The 20,286-nt window shown below is 54.4% G+C and overlaps 1 protein-coding gene across 1 annotated transcript; it reads left to right on the top strand.

The window, feature by feature from the left end:
- Positions 1–4,468: 4,468 nt before the first annotated feature.
- RNF166 (ring finger protein 166) lies at positions 4,469–20,220 on the top strand. Its single transcript, XM_038754714.1, has 6 exons — positions 4,469–4,506; positions 8,912–9,068; positions 10,352–10,464; positions 12,417–12,531; positions 13,336–13,443; positions 19,610–20,220. Exons 3-6 carry the CDS (start codon positions 10,367–10,369, stop codon positions 19,673–19,675), a joined length of 387 nt encoding a protein of 128 aa, XP_038610642.1. The 5' UTR covers positions 4,469–4,506; positions 8,912–9,068; positions 10,352–10,366; the 3' UTR covers positions 19,676–20,220.
- The last annotated feature ends 66 nt before the right edge of the window (positions 20,221–20,286 follow it).

Here is a 20,286-nt window from a genome sequence, read left to right as displayed (position 1 = left end):
CGTTAAGGGGTCCGCCGTCGCGGACGGATGACGTGTAGGTGTCCGCCGTCGCGCGTTTGCGACGTTCCGGAGAGCCGCCGTCGCGGATGGATGACGCGTTAGGGCCCGGCGTCGCGCGCGCGTGACGTTTAGGGGTCCGGCGTCGCGGATGGATGACGCGTTAGGGTCCGTCGTCGCGGTCTGATGAGGTCGGGGGGTCGGTTGTGGCCCGGGTCCGGGGATGGCGCTGTTCCGGAGCCTGGTGGGTTCGGGCCCGGCGCGGCAGGCCCCGGCCTCCTCCTGTCCCCCTCCCCACCCTCCCCCTCATCCTCCCCCTCATCCTCCTCCTCCTCCCCTTCCTCCCCTTCCTCCCCTTCCCCTCTCTCCTCTCCCTCCTCCTCCCGTTCCTCCCGCCGCCGCATCCCCGGTCCCGGTGGCCCCGGAGGCGGGCCTGGAGGCGCACTACAGCTGCCCCATCTGCCTGGAGGTCTACCACAGGCCCGTCAGCATCGCCGCCTGCGGCCACACGTGAGTCGCGCCTCACACCAATCAATCAATCAATCAATCAATCGGATTGATTGAGCGCTTACTGCGCGCAGAGCACTGGACTAAGCGCTTGGGAACGTACAAGTTGGCAACATAGAGAGACGGTCCCTACCCGACAGCGGGCTCGCAGTCTAGAAGGGGGAGACAGAGAACAAAGCCAAACATACTCACAGAATAAAATAGAGTAGATATGTACAAGTAAAATAAATAGAGTAATAAATATGTACACACATATATACATAGATATAGGTGCTGTGGGGAAGGGAAGGAGGTAAGATGGGGGGATGGAGAGGGGGACGAGGGGGAGAGGAAGGAGGGGGCTCAGTCTGGGAAGGCCTCCTGGAGGAGGTGAGCTCTCAGTAGGGCCTTGAAGGGAGGAAGAGAGCTAGCTTGGCGGATGGGCCGAGGGAGGGCATTCCAGGCCAGGGGGATGACGTGGGCTGGGGGTCGATGGCGGGACGGGCGAGAACGAGGCCTAACGGTGAAGAGATTAGCGGCAGAGGAGCGGAGGGTGCGGGCTGGGCTGGAGAAGGAGAGAAGGGAGGTGAGGTAGGAGGGGGCGAGGGGACGGATAGCCTTGAAGCCCAGGGTGAGGAGTTTCTGCCTGATGCGCAGATTGATCGGTAGCCACTGGAGGTTTTTGAGGAGGGGAGTAACATGCCCAGAGCGTTTCTGGACAAAGACAATCCGGGCAGCAGCGTGAAGTCTGGATTGAAGTGGGGAGAGACACGAGGGTGGGAGATCAGAGAGAAGGCCGATGCAGTAGTTCAGACGGGATAGGATGAGAGCTTGAACGAGCAGGGGAGCGGTTTGGACGGAGAGGAAAGGGCGGATCTTGGCGATGTCGCGGAGCTGAGACCGGCAGGTTCTGGTGACGGCTTGGATGTGAGGGGTGAACGAGACAGCGGAGTCGAGGAGGACACCGAGGTTGCGGGCCTGTGAGACGGGAAGGATGGTAGTGCCGTCTACAGTGACGGGAAAGTCAGGGAGAGGGCAGGGTTTGGGAGGGAAGATAATCTGTTTTGTAAATCCACGCCATCTTCCAGGCAGGCCCGTTCTCGAGATTGAACTGGTTTTTCCCCTTTTTAAGATCAGGGTATTTTCTTCCCGGGCTGCTATTCCAGAGATCCTTACCGAGGGTGGCTTGAGACTTGTTCTCGTTCTTATTTCTAGAACCCCACAGGACGGTGAATCCGGGTGGGTTTCTTTGCTACTTCTAGATCCGCAGCGTATTCGGAGAGTGCAGAGAAACCCGGCGGACCCTGGACGCCAAATTTCCATTTCCACCTGTTGCTCTGCTCAAACGAAGCCTCTTTCTGTTCTAGAGGCTGGAGTTCATGGGCCGTACCTGGCTACAGGGCTTTCCGGGATATCTTCCCCAAACTGGTTTCCTCTGTTGGGCTTTTCTCGGAGACTGGCCATTGCTCCTGCTGTCGCAGTAAAAGCCTTCTCCTCCGCAGTTCTTTTCCTATTAAGATTGGTCACGCCTTGAATTTTTCTGCCGTTCCCTCTTCTTTCTTCTCTTTCCGCCCCGCGATATGCCTTTCCTTCTGGTTCTCTCTCACTCCGGGGAGTCCAAAACCGAAGGTGACTTCTCAAAAGTCTCCTGCTAGAATCCTCCCTGCTCCCCTGAAGTGAATCTTTTCTCACTCTTCTCACCCCCAGCCTAAAGCGTTTTCAGAGACGGTGTGGAAGAGCCCAGGCTGTCTCCCTCTTGTCTTTGAGCCGTTGTATTTCGGGAAGTGGATTTGGTTTGTTGGAAAGAGGTGCCAGAGCAACACCCCCAGAAGGTCCCTACCTAGCTCTAACTGTCCTCCACTCAGGCCGCGAGTCAATTCATGGTGCCGGTCCCCGTTTCCCGGCGGAGGGTCCCCTACTCCGTGTCCCCTTGAGCTGGGCTGGGGTCTCAGTTTGGGTTTTAAACACGGTGGGCGCTCAGTAAATACGATTGAACGAACGAATGAACGAACTGTGCATTTCCAGCTGTTTCCGAGGGAAACGTAAAGGCCGGAAAAGCCGAGCCCCCCCACCCCGCTTCACGTCTCATCTTGATCAAGGGCAGGCAGGGTGGAGTGGTTTCCTTAACGAGCCTGACCTCTCCCAAAGCCCCTAACTCCAAGTGTCTGCCGATCCAAGAAGCTCCAAGCCAGGTCGTTTTTTAAAACGGAGCCGTCGGCGAAGCCGAGCCAAACGTCCAGAGGGGAAAGGAACCAGTGGGAATTCCAGTGACCTGACAAGTGCCCCGGCGTTTGGCACCGTTGAACAGGCAGTCCCCAAACTCCAGGAAAATGCAGCGCCGGGGGAGAGGGAGAGCTGAAGAGGTCAGCGACAGATTTGCACTCTGGAGGTTGAGACGCGCTTGTGGGCCAGTCATTTAAAAGTAGGAAAGAAGGGAGCAAAGACCTAGTGTTCCTGCCTTCTCCCGGACCCAACTCGTCCTTGTGACGGGGGTGAAGTCACCCAGGAAATGAGACCCCAAGACAAAACAAAAGCCAGTAACCTCCCCACCCCCCTTCTAGGCGAGGCCAAGCCCCACTGAAGAGCCGAAGGAAGCAAGCCTGCAGGGGCTCGTGGAGCCACGGGCTTAGGGATCCGCCTTCAGGAGAGAGGGGTCGTGTGGGTTTGGGAGCTGGGGAAAGTGAGCCCCAGCCCCAGAAAGGGCTTCTTCCCGGCCAGCGTGGCATCTGGGCAGGGATTCTCCTGACTCCTAACGGCTTGGCAAGACAAAAGAATGCAGCGAGCCTGTGGCAGACCACTGGGCTTCCTGGCCAGCCCAGCCCCTGCGCTTTAAGGTTGTCGGCTGTTTATTCCGACTCCCGGGGGCCCCTAGAATCCATTCCAGCCCGGGGCAGTGCCCAGGCTGGGAGTCCCCCTGAAAGCCAGGCTGATGTCTGGGCCGATCTGGGTGGCACCTGGGACCGGCCTCCATCCCGTCCAGACCTTCACCGTCCACCCTTGGACCGTGGAACGATTGGCTTTGGCACGATTGGTTATTTGCTCGGCCCTGCCTCGCTTTGCCCTCCTTTCTGGCAGGTATTAAATGCACCTGTCAAAGCCTAGTTTTGCAACCGTGTTCAAGTTGTGCAATATGAGCAGGGACCCCCCAGGGACCCCTCGGGGAGACGACTGGGGAAGGGCCTGGTCTCCCCGCTATTGCTGGGATCGGCGTTTAGTCTCCGCGGGCCGTGCCCCTTCCCGGGAAACCCCATCACCTGCCCCATCCGTGCATTCTTTACTGTGATCCGGTCCCCCGGGCACCCAATGTGGCAAGCGGGCCGGCCTCATTCCTCCCGTTGTCCGCCGTCGGGTCACTGCCCATCCGCTCCCGAAAGCAACGGGTGGCCTCGGGAGAACCACAGTTTCATCCGTCTAGACTGTAAGCTCGTTGCGGGCAGGGAATGTGTCCGTAATAATGTCATATTGTACTCTCCTAAACGCTTAGCTGTGCACACAGTAAACGCTCAATAAATACAGCCGATTGGAGGCCCTTTTTGCCTCCTCGCTCTTGAGCTTTCGGGAATCCAACACACCGACTGAAAAACTGTTCAGTCGGCCCAGGTTCGTCAGCCCTGAGGACCTGAGCGCTTTCTGCAGCACTCCCTTCGTGCGGACCGCCGTCCCAAGAGCCGGGGGAAAAAAATACACCGGTGAAAAGTCGACGCCGGTCCCTGGACCTCCAGAGGCTCCCCATCTAAGAAGGGGAGGGAAGAAAGATGAAACCACAGAAGTAGAAAAGCAACCTGAAAGATAAGGACGCCGATACGTAGAACGAGGGGGCCGGGCCACCGTGGCTGGGGGAGCAGAGTCCGGGGCTCCTCACGGCTCGACGTGGGCGACGCTGGGTTCGGGTTAGAAACCGTTTTACCCTGAGCCCCCGGGGATGGGCCGAGAGGTGGTCTGAACAGCCGGCGGCGGCCCGGCTAGATTGGACGCTGCCACGGCTCCTCGGGCGACTGCATCTGGGGGCCTCCAACCGCTCTGGTGAGATCAATCAATCAATCAATCATATTTATTGAGCGCTTACTATGTGCAGAGCACTGTACTAAGCGCTTGGGAAGTACAAATTGGCAACATATAGAGACAGTCCCTACCCAACATTGGGCTCACAGTCTAAAAGGTGAGATGTGAGAACGACCACCCAGGAAACCCCCACGGCCTGCCGGAGGTGCGGACGGGCCGGCTCACCTCTGCCCTCCTTTCTCTTTTGCAAGCGTGAAGAAACAGTCCGGTAACAGGAAGGATCCGGGCTCCCTCCTCATTTCGAAAGTCCGAGTCGGGACCGGAGAGCCGGCCCAGATGAGGCTCGCGGTCGTTGGGGGAGCGAAAACCCGTGTTCTGTCCCCATTTTACAGATGAGGAAACTGAGGCACAGAAAGGTCGAGAGACTCGCCACGTGCCTGGGAAGTAGTAGAGCCAGGACAAGAACCTAGGTCTTTTGACTCAGTTCCGTACTCTTTCTACTAGGCCTTGCTGCCGCTCCGTATTAATAATAACGATGGCATTTGTTAAGCGCTTACCATGTGCAAAGCACTGTTCTAAGCACTGAGGAGGTTACAATCAATCAGTCATATTTATTGAGCGCTTACCGTGTGCAGAGCACTGTGCTAAGCGCTTGGGAAGCACAAGTTGGCAACATATAGAGACGGTCCCTACCCAACGGTGGGCTCACAGTCTAGAAGGGGGAGACAGAGAACAAAACCAAACATACAGCAAAACGTGAGAAGCAGCATGGCTCATGGTTACAAGGTGATCGGGTTGTCCCACGGGGGGCTCACAGTCTTAAACCCCATTTTCCAGATGAGGTAACTGAGGCACAGAGAAGTTGGGACTTGCCCAGGGTCGCACAGCTGGCAGTTGGCGGAGCCGGGACGTGAACCCGCTCGAAAGCCCCGGGCTCTTTCCACTGAGCCACGCGCGGACAGTGTAGTGGACTCCCACTAAGCGCCCTGGACAGTACAGACGCCGGCAGCTTTGTAGAAAAGAGCTTCCTGAAGCAGGGGAAGCTACTGGAGCCGGTTGGAAGCTCAGAGCCGAAGCGACGGAGGAGCAGTGTAGCCCGGTGGGAAAACCTGCCGGATTCAGGCTCGTCCTTAGAGATGCTCCCTGTGATGCCCTGCACGCGGTAAACGCTCAAGAAATAGCACGGAGCGATGGGTGGAGGGTGCGAAGAGCTGCCCTCCCCCGGCCCCAGCAGAGCCGAGACCCTCCGTGAGAGCCCGGCGCCTGGGCGGGCCTGCCCTCGGCGAGTTTCCCCGGCCCTGGATGAGTCCCGCTGTTGAATTGCCGCGGCCCCCTCGCGTATCCCTAACCCTGCAAACACCGCAAGTAACCGCCCGATTCTCGGCCACCCCTTTCATTCATTCAATTGTATTTATTGAGCGCTTACTGTGTGCAGAGCACTGGACTAAGCGCTTGGGAAGTGCAAGTCGGCAACATCGAGAGACGGTCCCTACCCAACAACGGGCCCATTCATTCATTCAATCATATTTATTGAGCGCTTACTGTGTGCAGAGCACTGGACTAAGCGCTTGGGAAGTCCAAGTTGGCAACATCTAGAGACGGTCCCTACCCAACAGCGGGCTTACCGTCTAGAAGGGGGAGACAGAGAACAGAACAAAACATATTAACTAAATAAAATAAATAGAATAAATATGTACAAATAAAATAGAGTAATAAATATACAAACGTGTACACATCTCTACAGATGCTGTGGGGAGGGGAAAGAGGTAAGGCTCATGTGTATATATATATATGTTTGTACGTATTTATTACTCTTATTTGTACATCAGTCGTATTGAGCGCTTACTGTGTGCAGAGCACTGTACTAAGCGCTTGGGAAGTCCGAGTTGGCAACATCTAGAGACGGTCCCTACCCAACAACAGGCTCACAGTCTAGGAGAGGGAGACAGAGAACAAAACATTAACATAATAAAATAAATAGAATCAATCAATCAATTGTATTTATTGAGCGCTCACTGTGTGCAGAGCACTTTACTAAGCGCTTGGGAAGTCCAAGTTGGCAACGTATAGAGACGGTCCCTACCCAACAGCGGGCTCACAGGCTAGACTTCATTCATTCATTCATTCAATCGTGTTTATTGAGCACTTACTGTGTGCAGAGCACTGGACTAAGCGCTTGGGAAGTCCAAGTTGGCAACATATAGAGACGGTCCCTACCCAACAGTGGGCTCACAGTCTAGAAGAGGGAGACAGAGAACAAAACATTAACAAAATAAAATAAATAGAATCAATCAATTGTATTTATTGAGCGCTTACTGTGTGCAGAGCACTGTACTAAGCGCTTGGGAAGTACAAGTTGGCAGCATCTAGAGACGGTCCCTACCCAACAGCGGGCTCACCATCTAGAAAGGGGAGACAGAGAACAAAACAAAGCATATTAACTAAATAAAATAAATAGAATAAATATGTACAAATAAAATAGAGTAATAAATACATACAAACGTATATATATCTATACAGGTGCTGTGGGGAGGGGAAGGAGGTAAGGCTCGTGTGTGTATATATATATATGTTTGTACGTATTACTCTATTTTACGTGTACATCAATCGTATTTATTGAGCGCTTACTGTGTGCAGAGCGCTGTACTAAGCGCTTGGGAAGTCCAAGTTGGCAACATCTAGAGACGGTCCCTACCCAACAGCGGGCTCACAGTCTAGAAGAGGGAGACAGAGAACAAAACATTAACAAAATAAAATAAATAGAATCAATCAATCAATCGTATTTATTGAGCGCTTACTGTGTGCAGAGCACCGGACTAAGCGCTTGGGAAGTACAAGTTGGCAACATCTAGAGACGGTCCCTACCCAACAGTGGGCTCACCGGTCTAGAAGGGGGAGACAGAGAACAAAACAAAACATATTAACTAAATAAAATAAATAGAATAAATATGTACAAATAAAATAGAGTAATAAATACATACAAACATATATATATATATATATATACACAGGTGCTGTGGGGAGGGGATGGAGGTAAGGCTCATATGTATATACATATATATGTTTGTACGTATTTATTACTCTATTTTATTTGTACCTTAATCAATCATATTGAGCGCTTACTGTGTGCATAGCACTGTACTAAGCGCTTGGGAAATACAAGTTGGCAACATATAGAAACGGTCCCTACCCAGCAGTGGGCTCACAGTCTAGAAGGGGGAGACAGACAACGTGGCAAAACATATTAACAAAATAAAATAAATAGAATAAATATGTACAAATAAAATAGAGTAATAAATACATACAAACGTATATACATCTATACAGACGCTGTGGGGAGGGGAAGGAGGTAAGGCTCATATGTGTGTATATATATGTTTGTACGTATTTATTACTCTATTTTGTTTGTACCTTAATCAATCGATCGTATTTATTGAGCGCTTACTGTGTGCAGAGCGCTGTACCAAGCGCTTGGGAAGTCCAAGTTGGCAACATCTAGAGACGGTCCCTACCCAACAGTGGGCTCCCAGTCTAGAAGATCTAACCCCTAATCTCGTAACTCTCCTAACTGCAGTGGGGTTCCTTCACATCTAATTTCAGGTGGAAAATGAGCCTCTGCATTGCCTATACGCTTGGATCTGTAACCTTTAAGCACTCGGTAGTCACTCCACCCTCGGCCCCACGGTACACAGGTGTAATTTATTTTAATGTCTGTCTCCGCCTCACTGTAAGCTCCCTATCTTCGTTTTATTTAACTGTGGTACTCATTAAGCAGTTACCATGTGTCAAGCAATTCATTCATTCAGTCGTATTTATGGAGCGCTTACTGGACTAAGCGCTAAGTCGGCAACATAGAGTGACGGTCCCTACCCAACGACGGGCTCGCAGTCTAGAAGGGGGAGACAGACAACGAAACAAAACCTGTGGACAGGTGTCAAGTCATCAGAATAAATAGAAATAAAGCTAGATGCACATCATTAACAAAATAAATGGGGCAGAGGAGCGGCGTGGCTCAGTGTAAAGAGCCCGGGCTTTGGAGTCAGGGGTCCTGGGTTCAAATGCCAGCTACGCCAACTGTCAGCTGTGGGACTTTGGGCAAGTGACTTCACTTCTCTGCGCCTCAGTTACCTCATCTGGAAAATGGGGGTGAAGACCGTGAGCCCCCCGTGGGACAACCTGATCACCTTGTAACCTGCCCAGCGCTTAGAACAGGGCTTTGCACGTAGTAAGCGCTTACCAAATGCCATTATTATTATGCAAAGTCAGTCCTCTGGGTTCTCCAACGTTAGCCTCCCTGCAGCGGGGGCGGATGCGGAGCGGCGGCCGGGATCCCAGGCTTCGGGAACACCAGGTGCCCACGGGGGCCCGGCAACCCGGGCCCCCCGTCCGACTCCCGCGGAGGGCTCAGGGCTCTTGTGCCTTGCAGGTTCTGCGGGGACTGCCTGCAGCCGTGCCTCTTGGTGCCGTCCCCCCTCTGCCCGCTCTGCCGCCTCCCCTTCGAGCCCAAGAAGGTGGACAGAGCTTCTAATGTGGAGAAGCAGCTGTCGTCGTACAAGGCCCCGTGCCGAGGCTGCAGCAAGAAGGTAACCTCGCCCTCCCCCGGCCCCGTTGCTTCCCCGGTCCTGGGCTTTTGAACCTCCGGCGGGGAGCGGGAGCGGTGGGCGTCCCGCCAACCCGCGCCACTCCCCCCTGGGCCGTTCCCGGCCCTGAGAGAATCTGCATTTCGGCCTTGCCGCTGCCTGTGTGGGTATGTGTGTTGGCCTGTCTACTTCCCTAGCCCCATAGGCATGGTTGTAGGTCATCATCATCGTCATCAATCGTATTTATTGAGCGCTTACTGGGTGCAGAGCACTGTACTAAGCGCTTGGGAAGTACAAGTTGGCAACATATAGAGACGGTCCCTACCCAATAGTGGGCTCACAGTCTAAAAGGGGGAGACGGAGAACAAAACCAAACATGCTAACAAAAAATTGTAGGTCTGTCTACTTGTTTGTTGTCCATCTGTCTGTCACGGGTGCGGCTCTCTCAGTCTGTCCGTGTGCTTGTCTTCCGCCTTGCGGGTGGGTGTGGGTGTGTCTTTCTTCACCTCCCCAGTCTCGCATGTGTCTGTGCCTCTCCAATCTTCCCCAGCTCCATCCCCCTACGAACCTGCCCCTCGAGGGGGATCCCTGGCACCTCATCCCCTTTCCGTGCATCTGCAGCTCCTCCAGCGTCGGGGTCGATCCGGCGGCGGGAGAGTAGTCCCCCCCAGTTCCTCCGTGGAACTGGTTTTCTCCTTCTGCCTTGCGGCTCCGTTCCTCTGAGGAGGAGCCTGTTGTCAGGCTCCCCTTCCTGTCGGGTTACTTCAGCCCCTCTGCCCACCGGAGCTTGTCCCTGAAAGGTGCCACGAGGCCCCGTCTCAGAGTCGGTCCGGCAGAGGACGAGGCGGACGGGGTCAGGAGCCTTGTGAAGATTGCGAGCGGGAGAAGCTTTATTCCCGGGAGAAGCGGAAGTATATAGTCTGGTACTGGTTAGGACTGGGCGAACTTGGTTGAGTTATTTGCAAGGCTAGTCCCTTTCGACTGTAAGCTTCTTCCGCCTCCCAACTCTGTTTTATTGTATTCTCCCAAGCACTTGGGACGATGCTGTGCACACAGGAAGAGCTCAATAAATACCAAAGATGGATTGATTAGAACCTAGTTCCCAGGGAGTGCCAGAATTCCGAGCGTCCTTCCACGTGGCCGGCTCTGAAACGGATTTTTCGACCGGGCCCTTCCTGATGCTTGAGGAGCCTGCTTGGCCTCGGGCCCCCTCCCACCACGCTCGATCCCCTAGACCACCCAGGACCTGCTCCCGATGCCTTTTCTGCCCTCTAACCGTCTCCTAGGTCACCCTGGCTAAGATGAGATCACACATCTCCTCCTGCACGAAGGTCCAGGAACAGATGGCCAACTGCCCCAAGTTCGCCCCCGTGGTGCCCACATCCCAGCCCATTCCCAGGTAGGCATCCCTGGCCGGGCCTTCCCATCGGTGACACGGGCCTGGGGTCGCTGGCCCGAGTGGAAGAACGTGTAGAGGAGGAGGAGGAAGAAGAAGAGGAGGAGGAGGAGGAGGAAGAAGAAGAAGAGGAGAAGGAGGGGGCACGGTCTTAGCTTCTCATCTTGTTGTCTGTTAAAAACGGAGCCCCCAGAAATGGTGTTGTCAGAGTTCCGGAACTAGCTTAGAGCTTGAGTTCCTTCTTTTCCTGTAATAATAATAATGACGACATTTATTAAGTGCTTACTACTAATACTACTAATAATAATGTTGGTATTTGCTAAGCACTTATTGTGTGCCAAGCACTGTTCTAAGTGCCGGGGGAGATACAAGGTAATCAGGGTTATCCCACATAGGGCTCACAGTCTTAATCCCCATTTTACAGATGAGGGAACTGAGGCTCAGAGAAGTGAAGTGACTTTCCCAAAGTCGCAAAGCTGACAAGCGTCAGAACCGGGATTAGCACCTGCAGTCTCCGACTCCCAAGCCCATGCTTTTTCCACTGAGCCACGCTGCTTCTACCATGTGCAAAGCACTGTTCTAAGCGCTGGGGAGGTTACAAGGTGATCAGGTTGTCCCACGGGGGGATCACAGTCTTAATCCCCATTTTACCGATGAGGGAACTGAGGCCCAGAGAAGTTAAGTGACTTGCCCAAAGTCACACAGCTGACACTTGGCGGAGTCGGGATTCGAACCCATGACCTGACTCCCAAGCCCGGGCTCTTTCCACTGAGCCCCGCTGCTTCTCACGCTGCTTTTCCTGTGTGGTCGACCAAGTCACGTAGACGCAGACCAGGCCGCTTGGTCTCTAAGGAGCTGAGTTGGGGTGGAAGTTATGGGCCAGCTCAAGTTCCTTTTTTTCTAATTGCCAAAAATACGGTGGGCTGCCGTTTATGTGCCCCCGCGTGCTCCTTTCACTCTGGCACTTGCTGGGAAGTTAGCTAGGCTGGGGTGGAAAGAGACGAGGGCAACTGGGATTCAATCCTGGCAATTTTACATCTTGGGCAAGCGGAGAGGGAAATGGTGGAACCGATTAGACTGTAGCCGTACCTTCCCGTCGAAAGAGCGGCCCCTCAGGAGAGAATCCCTTGGCTCCAGGCTGTGCATCCCTTAGCCTTTTCGTGGCTTCCAGCAGAGGCCCGCTCAGCAGCCTCTCCCCCTCTGCCCCCGGCATAAGATCCCTCCCCACTCGGAGCGTTTCAAGTTGAAGAGGCCGAGGTGCTGGGGTGTGGCACGGGGGTCCCCAGAAGCGAGCCCGTCCCAATCTCGTGACCAGCCTGGTTTAGTGTTCGGACAATGGAGCCATACCCGATCCTGCCTTCGAGTCAGAGCGTGTCAGGGCAGGCCCCAGTTTCTGACCCGTCGGAGGCCTCTGCCGTCGAGCTGGCACACCGTATCCTCCTCCCGGCCCGGAGTCCCACAACGGGGTCGTGTTCCCAACGGGGCCCCAGTTTCTGACCCGTCGGAGGCCTCTGCCGTCGAGCTGGCACACCGTATCCTCCTCCCGGCCCGGAGTCCCACAACAGGGTCGTGTTCCCAAAGGGGCCTCAGTTTCTGACCTGTCGGAGGCCTCTGCCGTCCAGCCAGCACACTGTATCCTCCTCCCGGCCCGGAGTCCCACAACAGGGTCATGTTCCCGACGGGGCCCTGCAGGCCTTCGGGGTGGGAACGGAGAGGCGGCCCTATCCAAGCTGCGGGTAGACCCGCCCCTGCTGGGGTGAGGCCATGAGCAGACAGTCCTCGATGAGGAGTGACCACTTGCAGACCTTCAGGCCCTGCGGGGACCACGGGCCCGCCAGCCCTGGGGCAAGCCGCAGTTCTGACCCCAGTCCTACCTCCCGGACCACCCCAGAGGCTGATGGGTTCCTACTAAGCCGCTGCTCCTAAGCCCCGTCTCTGCTCCTCCCCTATCCCAGCAATATCCCAAACAGATCCACCTTCGTCTGTCCCTACTGTGGAGCCCGTAACCTGGATCAGCAGGAGCTGGTCAAACACTGCATGGAGAACCACCGCAACGATCCCAACAGGGTGGTGAGTAGAACCCGGGCCTCCGGATCCCTTTCCCCGGCTATCTGTCTGCCCCCAGCATCAGGAGGGTCAGACCGGGCAGGGCGGGTATTCCAGGCAAGACTATCGCCCGCTGACATCATCATCATCATCATCAATCGTATTTATTGAGCGCTTACTATGTGCAGAGCACTGTACTAAGTGCTTGGGAAGTACAAATTGGCAACATATAGAGACAGTCCCTACCCAGCAGTGGGCTCACAGCTGACATCCGTGAGCCAGCTGCATAAACGCACAAGATCGACGCCGTTCGTTGGCTCCCTATTTCTTTTCCATTGCCCCCACAAGCCGTTTCCAGAAGGGGACTTCCAGGGTGACCTCCCTAAACCGTTAAGTCCTGGGCACTGTTTCCGTGGGCCACTGGCAACTAGGGGTTCACCCAAGTAGCTCGTGTTCCTTGGCACCTCAAGTCATCCAATAAGCTGATCCCCTGGCTAACAACGCCTGGAGCCATCCCACGCTACCGGGGCTCCGACAGTAAGAATTGGAAGAGATGGGGGCTCACCTGACTTTGAAGGGTGGGGATGAAAAAGGAGAGTAGAAAACAGCCGTGGGCTCCAATCTTCCTACTTCAGGGCAGACGGGCAGGGTCGTGCACTGCCTCTTTGCTCGTAATCAGGTGAAGGGAGTGGATGGGCAGAGACCCAGATTACTGAAAACGCCCAGTATTTCAAAGACAAATCGGGTTTTGCCAGAGGGGAGAGCGTATGGGACGAGTTAGGCCAAGCTGCCCCAGCCTCAGACTTTTCCTCTTCCTTTGTGCCTCAGGTGTGTCCTATCTGCTCAGCGATGCCCTGGGGTGACCCGAGCTACAAGAGTGCCAACTTCCTGCAGCATCTCCTCCACCGGCACAAGTTCTCCTACGACACCTTCGTGGTGGGTATCCCCGCGTCCCCGCCTGGGGCTCGGGCGGTGACTGGGGAAGCCCCGTCCTCAGCTCGTCGTTCGGGCCGGGGTTAATGGGAAGCCGAGGGGCGAGGGGGTGAGGGCGGATAGCTCGGCGTCCGTCCTTCCTTAGGAAGCCCCCGGCAGTGAGGGGACGGCAACTCGCGCTGCTCTGTGGGCTGGGATTCCCCCGTCGCTGAGTGAGTGGGGTTCACCCCCGCCCCCGAGGGTCTTTTGTCCTTGAGAGCCCACCCCCGGGAAGAGCCCCTAGCTTGCCCCAGAGTTTGTCTAGTGGGCCTGGACACCCCCAGCCCATCCCCTCGGAGAGAGGGGTTGCCCAAAGGGCCATTTAGACGCTATCTAGGTGGTTTGGCAGTTCCCAGCCCATATCCTAACCCAGCATGGAGGGTGCCTGATGTGTGGGAAATTCCGCCCACTCCTTCCTGGGGCATTTGGGACAAAGGCATTATGTTATTATTGCTATTATTAATAGTAATAGTAGTATTAAATGCTTACTATGTGCCAGGCACTGCACTAAACGCTGGGGTGGCTACAAGAAAATCACGTTGCCCACCTAGGCTCACAGTCTCCATCCCCATTTTACAGAGGAGGTAAGGGAGGCCCAGAGAAGTGATTGAGGCCCACTCTCCAAGCGCTTATAGTACAGTGCTCTGCACCCAGAAGGAGCTCAGTAAATATGATTGATTGATCGATTAAGGGCTTACTGTGTGCCAAGCGCTGGGGCAAATACAGGATCATCAGGTTGGACACAGTCCCTGGCTCCACATGGGACTCCTAGTCTAAGAGGGAGAACAGGTATTGAATTTACAGGTGCGGAAGCTGAGGCCCAGAGAAGTTAAAGTGACTTGCCCAGGGTCATAGAGCAGACCCAGTGGCAGAACCAGGATTAGAACCCAGGTCCTCTGACTCCCAAGCCTTTCCACTACACCGCACTGCTTCCCTATTATATAAATAATAATATTGCATAAATATCATAGCCCTGGGGAGAGAGATAAACCCTACCAGGATTAGAACCCAGGTCCTCTGACTCCCAGGCCAATAATAATAATAATAATAATAATAATGATAATAGTATTTGTTAAGTGCTTACTATGTGCCAAGCACTGTTCCAAGCGCTGCTCTTTCCACTACACCACTTCCCTATTACATAAATAATGATGGCATTTGTTAAGCGCTTATTATTGATAATAATAATAATAATAATAATGATATTAAGCGCTTACTATGTGCAAAGCACTGTTCTAAGCGGATACAAGGTGATCAAGTTGTCCCACGTGGGGCTCACAGTCTTCATCCCCATTTTCCAGATGAGGTCACTGAGGCCCAGCGAAGTGAAGTGACTTGCCCAAAGTCACACAGCCGACAAGTGGGGGAGCCGGGATTAGAACCCGTGACCCCTGACTCCCAAGCCCGGGCTCTTTCCACTGAGCCGCGCTGCTTCCCTATGTGCGTAGCACTGTTCTAAGCGCTGGTTGGGGGGATACAAGGTGATCAAGTTGTCCCACGTGGGGCTCACAGTCTTCATCCCCATTTTCCAGATGAGGTCACTGAGGTTCAGAGAAGTGAAGTGACTTGCCCAAAGTCACACAGCTGACAGTTGGCGGAGGCGGGATTGGAACCCGTGACCCCTGACTCCAAAGCCCGGGCTCTTTCTACTGAGCCACGCTGCTGCTTAGGTGGCCTGCCCGCCCCTCTGCCATCAACCCCTTCCTCTTCCCCTTAAGTGCCCAGGTCAGGCTCCTCCTTTAAAAGTAGCATGGAGTCCTAAAGGGAACCAACCCGCAGCCAACTGGGGAGTGGCGTCTCCCAAGTGGACCGCCGAGCGTCCAAATGGTGGTCACTAGAGGGAGCCCCGATTCCTTGGAGGAGAGAAACCGCCAACCCCAGAGGCGAGGGTTTTAATTAATTAATTTAATGATGGCATTTATCAAGCGCTTACTATGTGCCAAGCACCGTTCTAAGCGCCGGGGAGGTTACGAGGTGATCAGGTTGTCCCACGGGGGGCTCACAGTCTTCATCCCCATTTTACAGGTGAGGTCACTGAGGCCCGGAGAAGTGACTTGCCCAAAGTCACACAGCTGACAAGTGGCGGAGGCGGGATTTGAACCCGTGGCCTCTGACTCCAAAGCCCGGGCTCTTTCCGCTGGGCCACGCTGCTTCTCTGGGTGGCTTTTGGAAGGGCTTCCGAGTTGAGGACAAGGGCAGCTGGCCTAGCCCGCCATCATCAGCATCATCATCAATCGTGTTTATTGAGCGCTTACTATGTGCAGAGCACTGTACTAAGCGCTTGGGAAGTACAAATTGGCAACATCTAGAGACAGTCCCTACCCAACAGTGGGCTCACAGTCTAAAAGGGGGAGACAGAGAACAAAACCAAACATACTAACAAAATAGAATAAATAGAATAGATATGTACAAATAAAATAGAGTGAAAAATATGTACAAACATATATACAGGTATATACATATATACGGGAGGGCCCGCCAGGCCCGGGCCCTCCCGCAGGAACACCACCGGTTATTGCTGCTTTAGTGGCTCCCCTCTCCGGGGGTTGAATCACAGAGGATGGGCTCCGGAGCTTCCTCTTGTCTCCTGAACCCCCTTGGCCATCCTCACTTGGCCCTTGGCGTGTCGGGACCCGAAGAGAAACCCCAGTGTCCCCGCAGGCAGCCGCGCTCCCCGGGGGCTCCCTGTCCGGGGCAGCCCAGGGTGGGCGTGGGGTTCACGCGGGGACCCCCCCTTTCAGAAGCCAGCTGTTCTCGCTCCTGGCTGACCCAACCCCCGGGTTGCTGAGGAGGGTGGGGCCGTCCCAAGAACCGACCCCTCAAAGAGAGGGGGTCCCACACAAAGGCCTATCCTGGATGGGGCCGATCGGGACGCTTGGGCCCCGGAGCTCCACCGGGCAGATTCCCGCGGTGCTTGACCGGAGACGGAGGGCCGGAGAGCTGGTGCCTCCTTCCTTCCTCGCTACCCGCGTGCCCCTCTGGCTCTCTCGGTCCGAGCCAAGCTTGCATGGGGCGGGACTGGTAGGGACCCCTAGGCAAAATAGAGTATTCAGTGGGGGCGGGCTTCTCGGACCCAATCCGACCGTACTTTTTCGGAGCTGGTTTCTTGAGAATTTAGAGACCGCATTATTGGAAATAATGCTGTCCCCCTTTCTTGCATCGCCTCAGAAGATCTCCCCTTCCCTGCCTTCCCGCTTCTCTCTCCACTCCCTCCACGCATCACCTCCTCCCGGCACCCAGACCCCCCTAAAAAAGGAAATAGGACCTGTTTGTTTCTCACACGTCTTACCCTCACTTTTTCCCCCGAGCCCATCCAGAACTCCTTCCAGGCCGGCCACACGTTCCATCAATCAATCAATCAATCAATCGTATTTATTGAGCGCTTACTGTGTGCAGAGCACTGTACTAAGCGCTTGGGAAGTACAAGTTGGCAACGTATAGAGATAGTCCCTACCCAACAGTGGGGTCACAGTCTAAAAGGGGAGACAGAGAACAAGACCAAACATACTAACATAATAAAATAAATAGAATAGATATGTACAAGTAAAATAAATAAATAGAATAATAAATATGTACAAGCATATATACAGGTGCTGTGGGGAAGGGAAGGAGGTAAGATGGGGGGGATGGAGAGGGGGACGAGGGGGAGAGGAAGGAAGGGGCTCAGTCTGGGAAGGCCTCCTGGAGGAGGTGAGCTCTCAGTAGGGCCTTGAAGGGAGGAAGAGAGCTAGCTTGGCGGATGGGCCGAGGGAGGGCATTCCAGGCCAGGGGGATGACGTGGGCTGGGGGTCGATGGCGGGACAGGCGAGAACGAGGCCTAACGGTGAAGAGATTAGCGGCAGAGGAGCGGAGGGTGCGGGCTGGGCTGGAGAAGGAGAGAAGGGAGGTGAGGTAGGAGGGGGCGAGGGGATGGCAGCCGCCTTTCGCCTCGCCCGCCGTCCTCTCTGCCGCCCAATCCAGTTCTTTCCACCCCCTACCCTTTGATCTTTCCACCCCTCGACTGTCCCCTCCACCTACAGCCTCGTCAAAGTGCTTCCCGCCCGCTGCTTCTTCAAGAAACGACCACCTCCATGAAGCTTCCCTAGATTCCAACTCAGTGCACCAACATCTCAACACCTCAGCACTCATGACTCACCTATACGCTTCCCCGTTTGGGTCCCTATTGTAAATGCCTAGCTTTATCAACTGTGGTTGTTGATTTTTAACCTCTCCTCGCATACTTTGGACAGTTGCGGTCCATCTCTTCCGAGTGATTGTTCTCCCCAGAAGGAGGGCAAGGCAAGCCTTTTATTCCTATTTCTGTTCCTGGAACCCAATAGTTCAGTGCTCTGCACATGGTTGGCGCTTTTTTTTTTAAAAAAAAAAAATACATTTGTTTTTTATGGTATTTGATAACTGCTTACTGTGGGTCAGGCACCTTTCTGAGCACTGTGATGGGCACGTTAGAGAAGCAGCATGGCTCAGTGGAAGGAGCACAGGCTTTGGAGTCAGAGGTCAAGGGTTCAAATCCCGGCTCCGCCAATTGTCAGCAGTGTGACTTTGGGCAAGTCAGTTAACTTCTCTGTGCTTCAGTTATCTCACCTGGAAAACGGGGGTGAAGACTGTGAGCCCCCCGTGGGACAACCTGATTGCCTTGTATCCTCCCCAGCGCTTAGAACAGTGCTTTGCACATAGTAAGCGCTTAATAAATGCCATCATTATTATTATTATTACGTTAATTAGGTCAGTTTCGATCTCTGTCCCACACGGGGTTCGCGGCCTAAGTCAGAGGGACGGTAGGCATTTAATCACCCTGTTACTGTTGCGGAAACAGGCGCAGCGAAGTTAAGTGACTTGCACAAGGTCACACAGCCAGCAGTTGGCAGAGCCAGGATTCGAACCTAGGTCCTCTAACTCTCAGGCTCGTGTTCTTCCCACCAGGCCAGATTTGGAAATGACTGCAGTGAGAAAGCCCTCCTGGCGCTGCCGAGGAGACCGGCTAGACTCACGAGCGGGCACTGGAGGGGCATCCGTTTGGAGGGTTTTCCGGAACAGGCGGCTGCAGGACTTGGCGCAAAGCAAGCACTTAGCAAATTATTGTTATTACAAGCACAATTATTTTTATTATTACTCTTATTATTGGCCGGGAGACCACGTGGCCTCCGTTTTTACCACCGGGCGCTCCGGGCTTAGGGAGGGAAGGCCCCAAGAGAGAAGGGGAGACAGAGCCCGGGCCCTGCTGCTGTGACTCTTCCCACCTCCTCATCGTTCATTCATTCATTCATTCGATTGTATTTATTGAGCGCTTACTGTGTGCAGAGCACTGTACTAAGCACTTGGGAAGTACGGGTTGGCAACAATGTAGAGAATGGTCCCCACCCAATAACAGTATTTTATTTTATTTTGTTAATATGTTTTGTTTTGTTCTCTGTCTCCTCCTTCTAGACTGTGAGCCCACTGTTGGGTAGGGACCGTCTCTATACATTGCCAACTTGGACTTCCCAAGCGCTTAGTACAGCGCTCTGCACACAGTAAGCGCTCAATAAATACGATTGAGTGAATGAACGGGGTCACAGTCTGGAAGGGGGAGACAGGCGACAAAACAAAACAGATCCCACTCTTCTAGAGTGTGAGCCCACTGTTGAGTAGGGACAGTCTCTATATGTTGCCAACTTGGACTTCCCAAGCGCTTAGTACAACGCTCTGCAGATAGTAAGCGCTCAATAAATACGATTGAATGAACGAACGGGGTCACAGTCTAGAAGGGGGAGACAGGCGACAAAACAAAACGGATCCCGCTCTTCTAGACTGTGAGCCCACTATTGGGTAGGGACCGTCTCTATACGTTGCCAACTTGGACTTCCCAAGCTCTTAGTACAGCGCTCTGCAGACTGTAAGCGCTCAATAAATATGATTGAATGAACGAACGGGGTCACAGCCTAGAAGGGGGAGACAGGCGACAAAACAAAACAGATCCCGCTCTTCTAGACTGTGAGCCCACTGTTGGGTAGGGACCGTCTCTATATGTTGCCAACTTGGACTTCCCAAGCGCTTAGTACAGCGCTCTGCACACAGTAAGCGCTCAATAAATACGATTGATTGATTGACTGATTGATCGATCTCTCCCCACCTCCCCCTTCCTTTCTTCCAGGACTACAGCATCGACGAAGAAGCCTCGTTCCAGGCGGCCCTGGCGTTGTCCCTGTCTGAGAACTGAGCCGCGGACCGGAGCCGGATCCCGCCCCGCAGGTCACCGATCCGAAGCCCGGGGGGACAAGAGGCTGGCTCGCTCCTCAGCGCTCCCCGCCAATTAGGCCTCCCCGTCACCTTTATCCGAACCGCACCTTTTCTAATAAGGTGGAGTCGTTACCCATTGCACAGAGCGAGCGCGGGGTCAGCCCCGAAGGCCGGTCCTCGGTGCCCTCCGGGAGGTGGGGAGGAGCCGGAGCTTCCTTTACCAGACAGAGGGTTTGGTTGGCGTGGAAACCTTCCCCCGCCCCGTTTCTGGTAGCGGGAAGTTGACGCGTTCGGTGCCGTTTGGCACGGGAGATCCTCCGGAGCTCGGCGAGGTGGCCGGGGGGTGTGAAACTGGGTGAAATCCGAGCGGTCGGTCGTAGCTTGGCAAGCGCGGAGCCCGCTTCTCGCTTCTAGGAGCCCTGCCGGGAACGCAGCAGCCTCCCGGCCCCGTCGGCCGGAGAGGAGAGGCCCGAGCAGCCCCATCCCGACACCTGGCACTCAGTAAAGCTTCCACCTTGCTCATTTGGTACCGGCTTTTGTGATACTTAGAGGTTCTGGCGTTTTTTTCTATATTAACCCGTGTGATGACCT

The sequence above is a fragment of the Tachyglossus aculeatus genome, chromosome 11 (genome assembly GCF_015852505.1).
Source record: "Tachyglossus aculeatus isolate mTacAcu1 chromosome 11, mTacAcu1.pri, whole genome shotgun sequence".
In the NCBI taxonomy this organism is placed as follows: domain Eukaryota; kingdom Metazoa; phylum Chordata; class Mammalia; order Monotremata; family Tachyglossidae; genus Tachyglossus; species Tachyglossus aculeatus.
Note: the sequence above shows the minus strand (reverse complement) of the source record. Positions and strands in the feature narration are given on the sequence as shown.

Bases quoted from the DNA above. Each gene is read 5' to 3' on its own strand.
- RNF166 (XM_038754714.1), top strand. From the start codon at position 10,367: ATGAGATCACACATCTCCTCCTGCACGAAGGTCCAGGAACAGATGGCC. The intron at 12,532-13,335 runs GTGAGTAGAACC...TTTGTGCCTCAG, and splicing joins GCAACGATCCCAACAGGGTG to GTGTGTCCTATCTGCTCAGC. The intron at 13,444-19,609 runs GTGGGTATCCCC...CCTTTCTTCCAG, and splicing joins TCTCCTACGACACCTTCGTG to GACTACAGCATCGACGAAGA.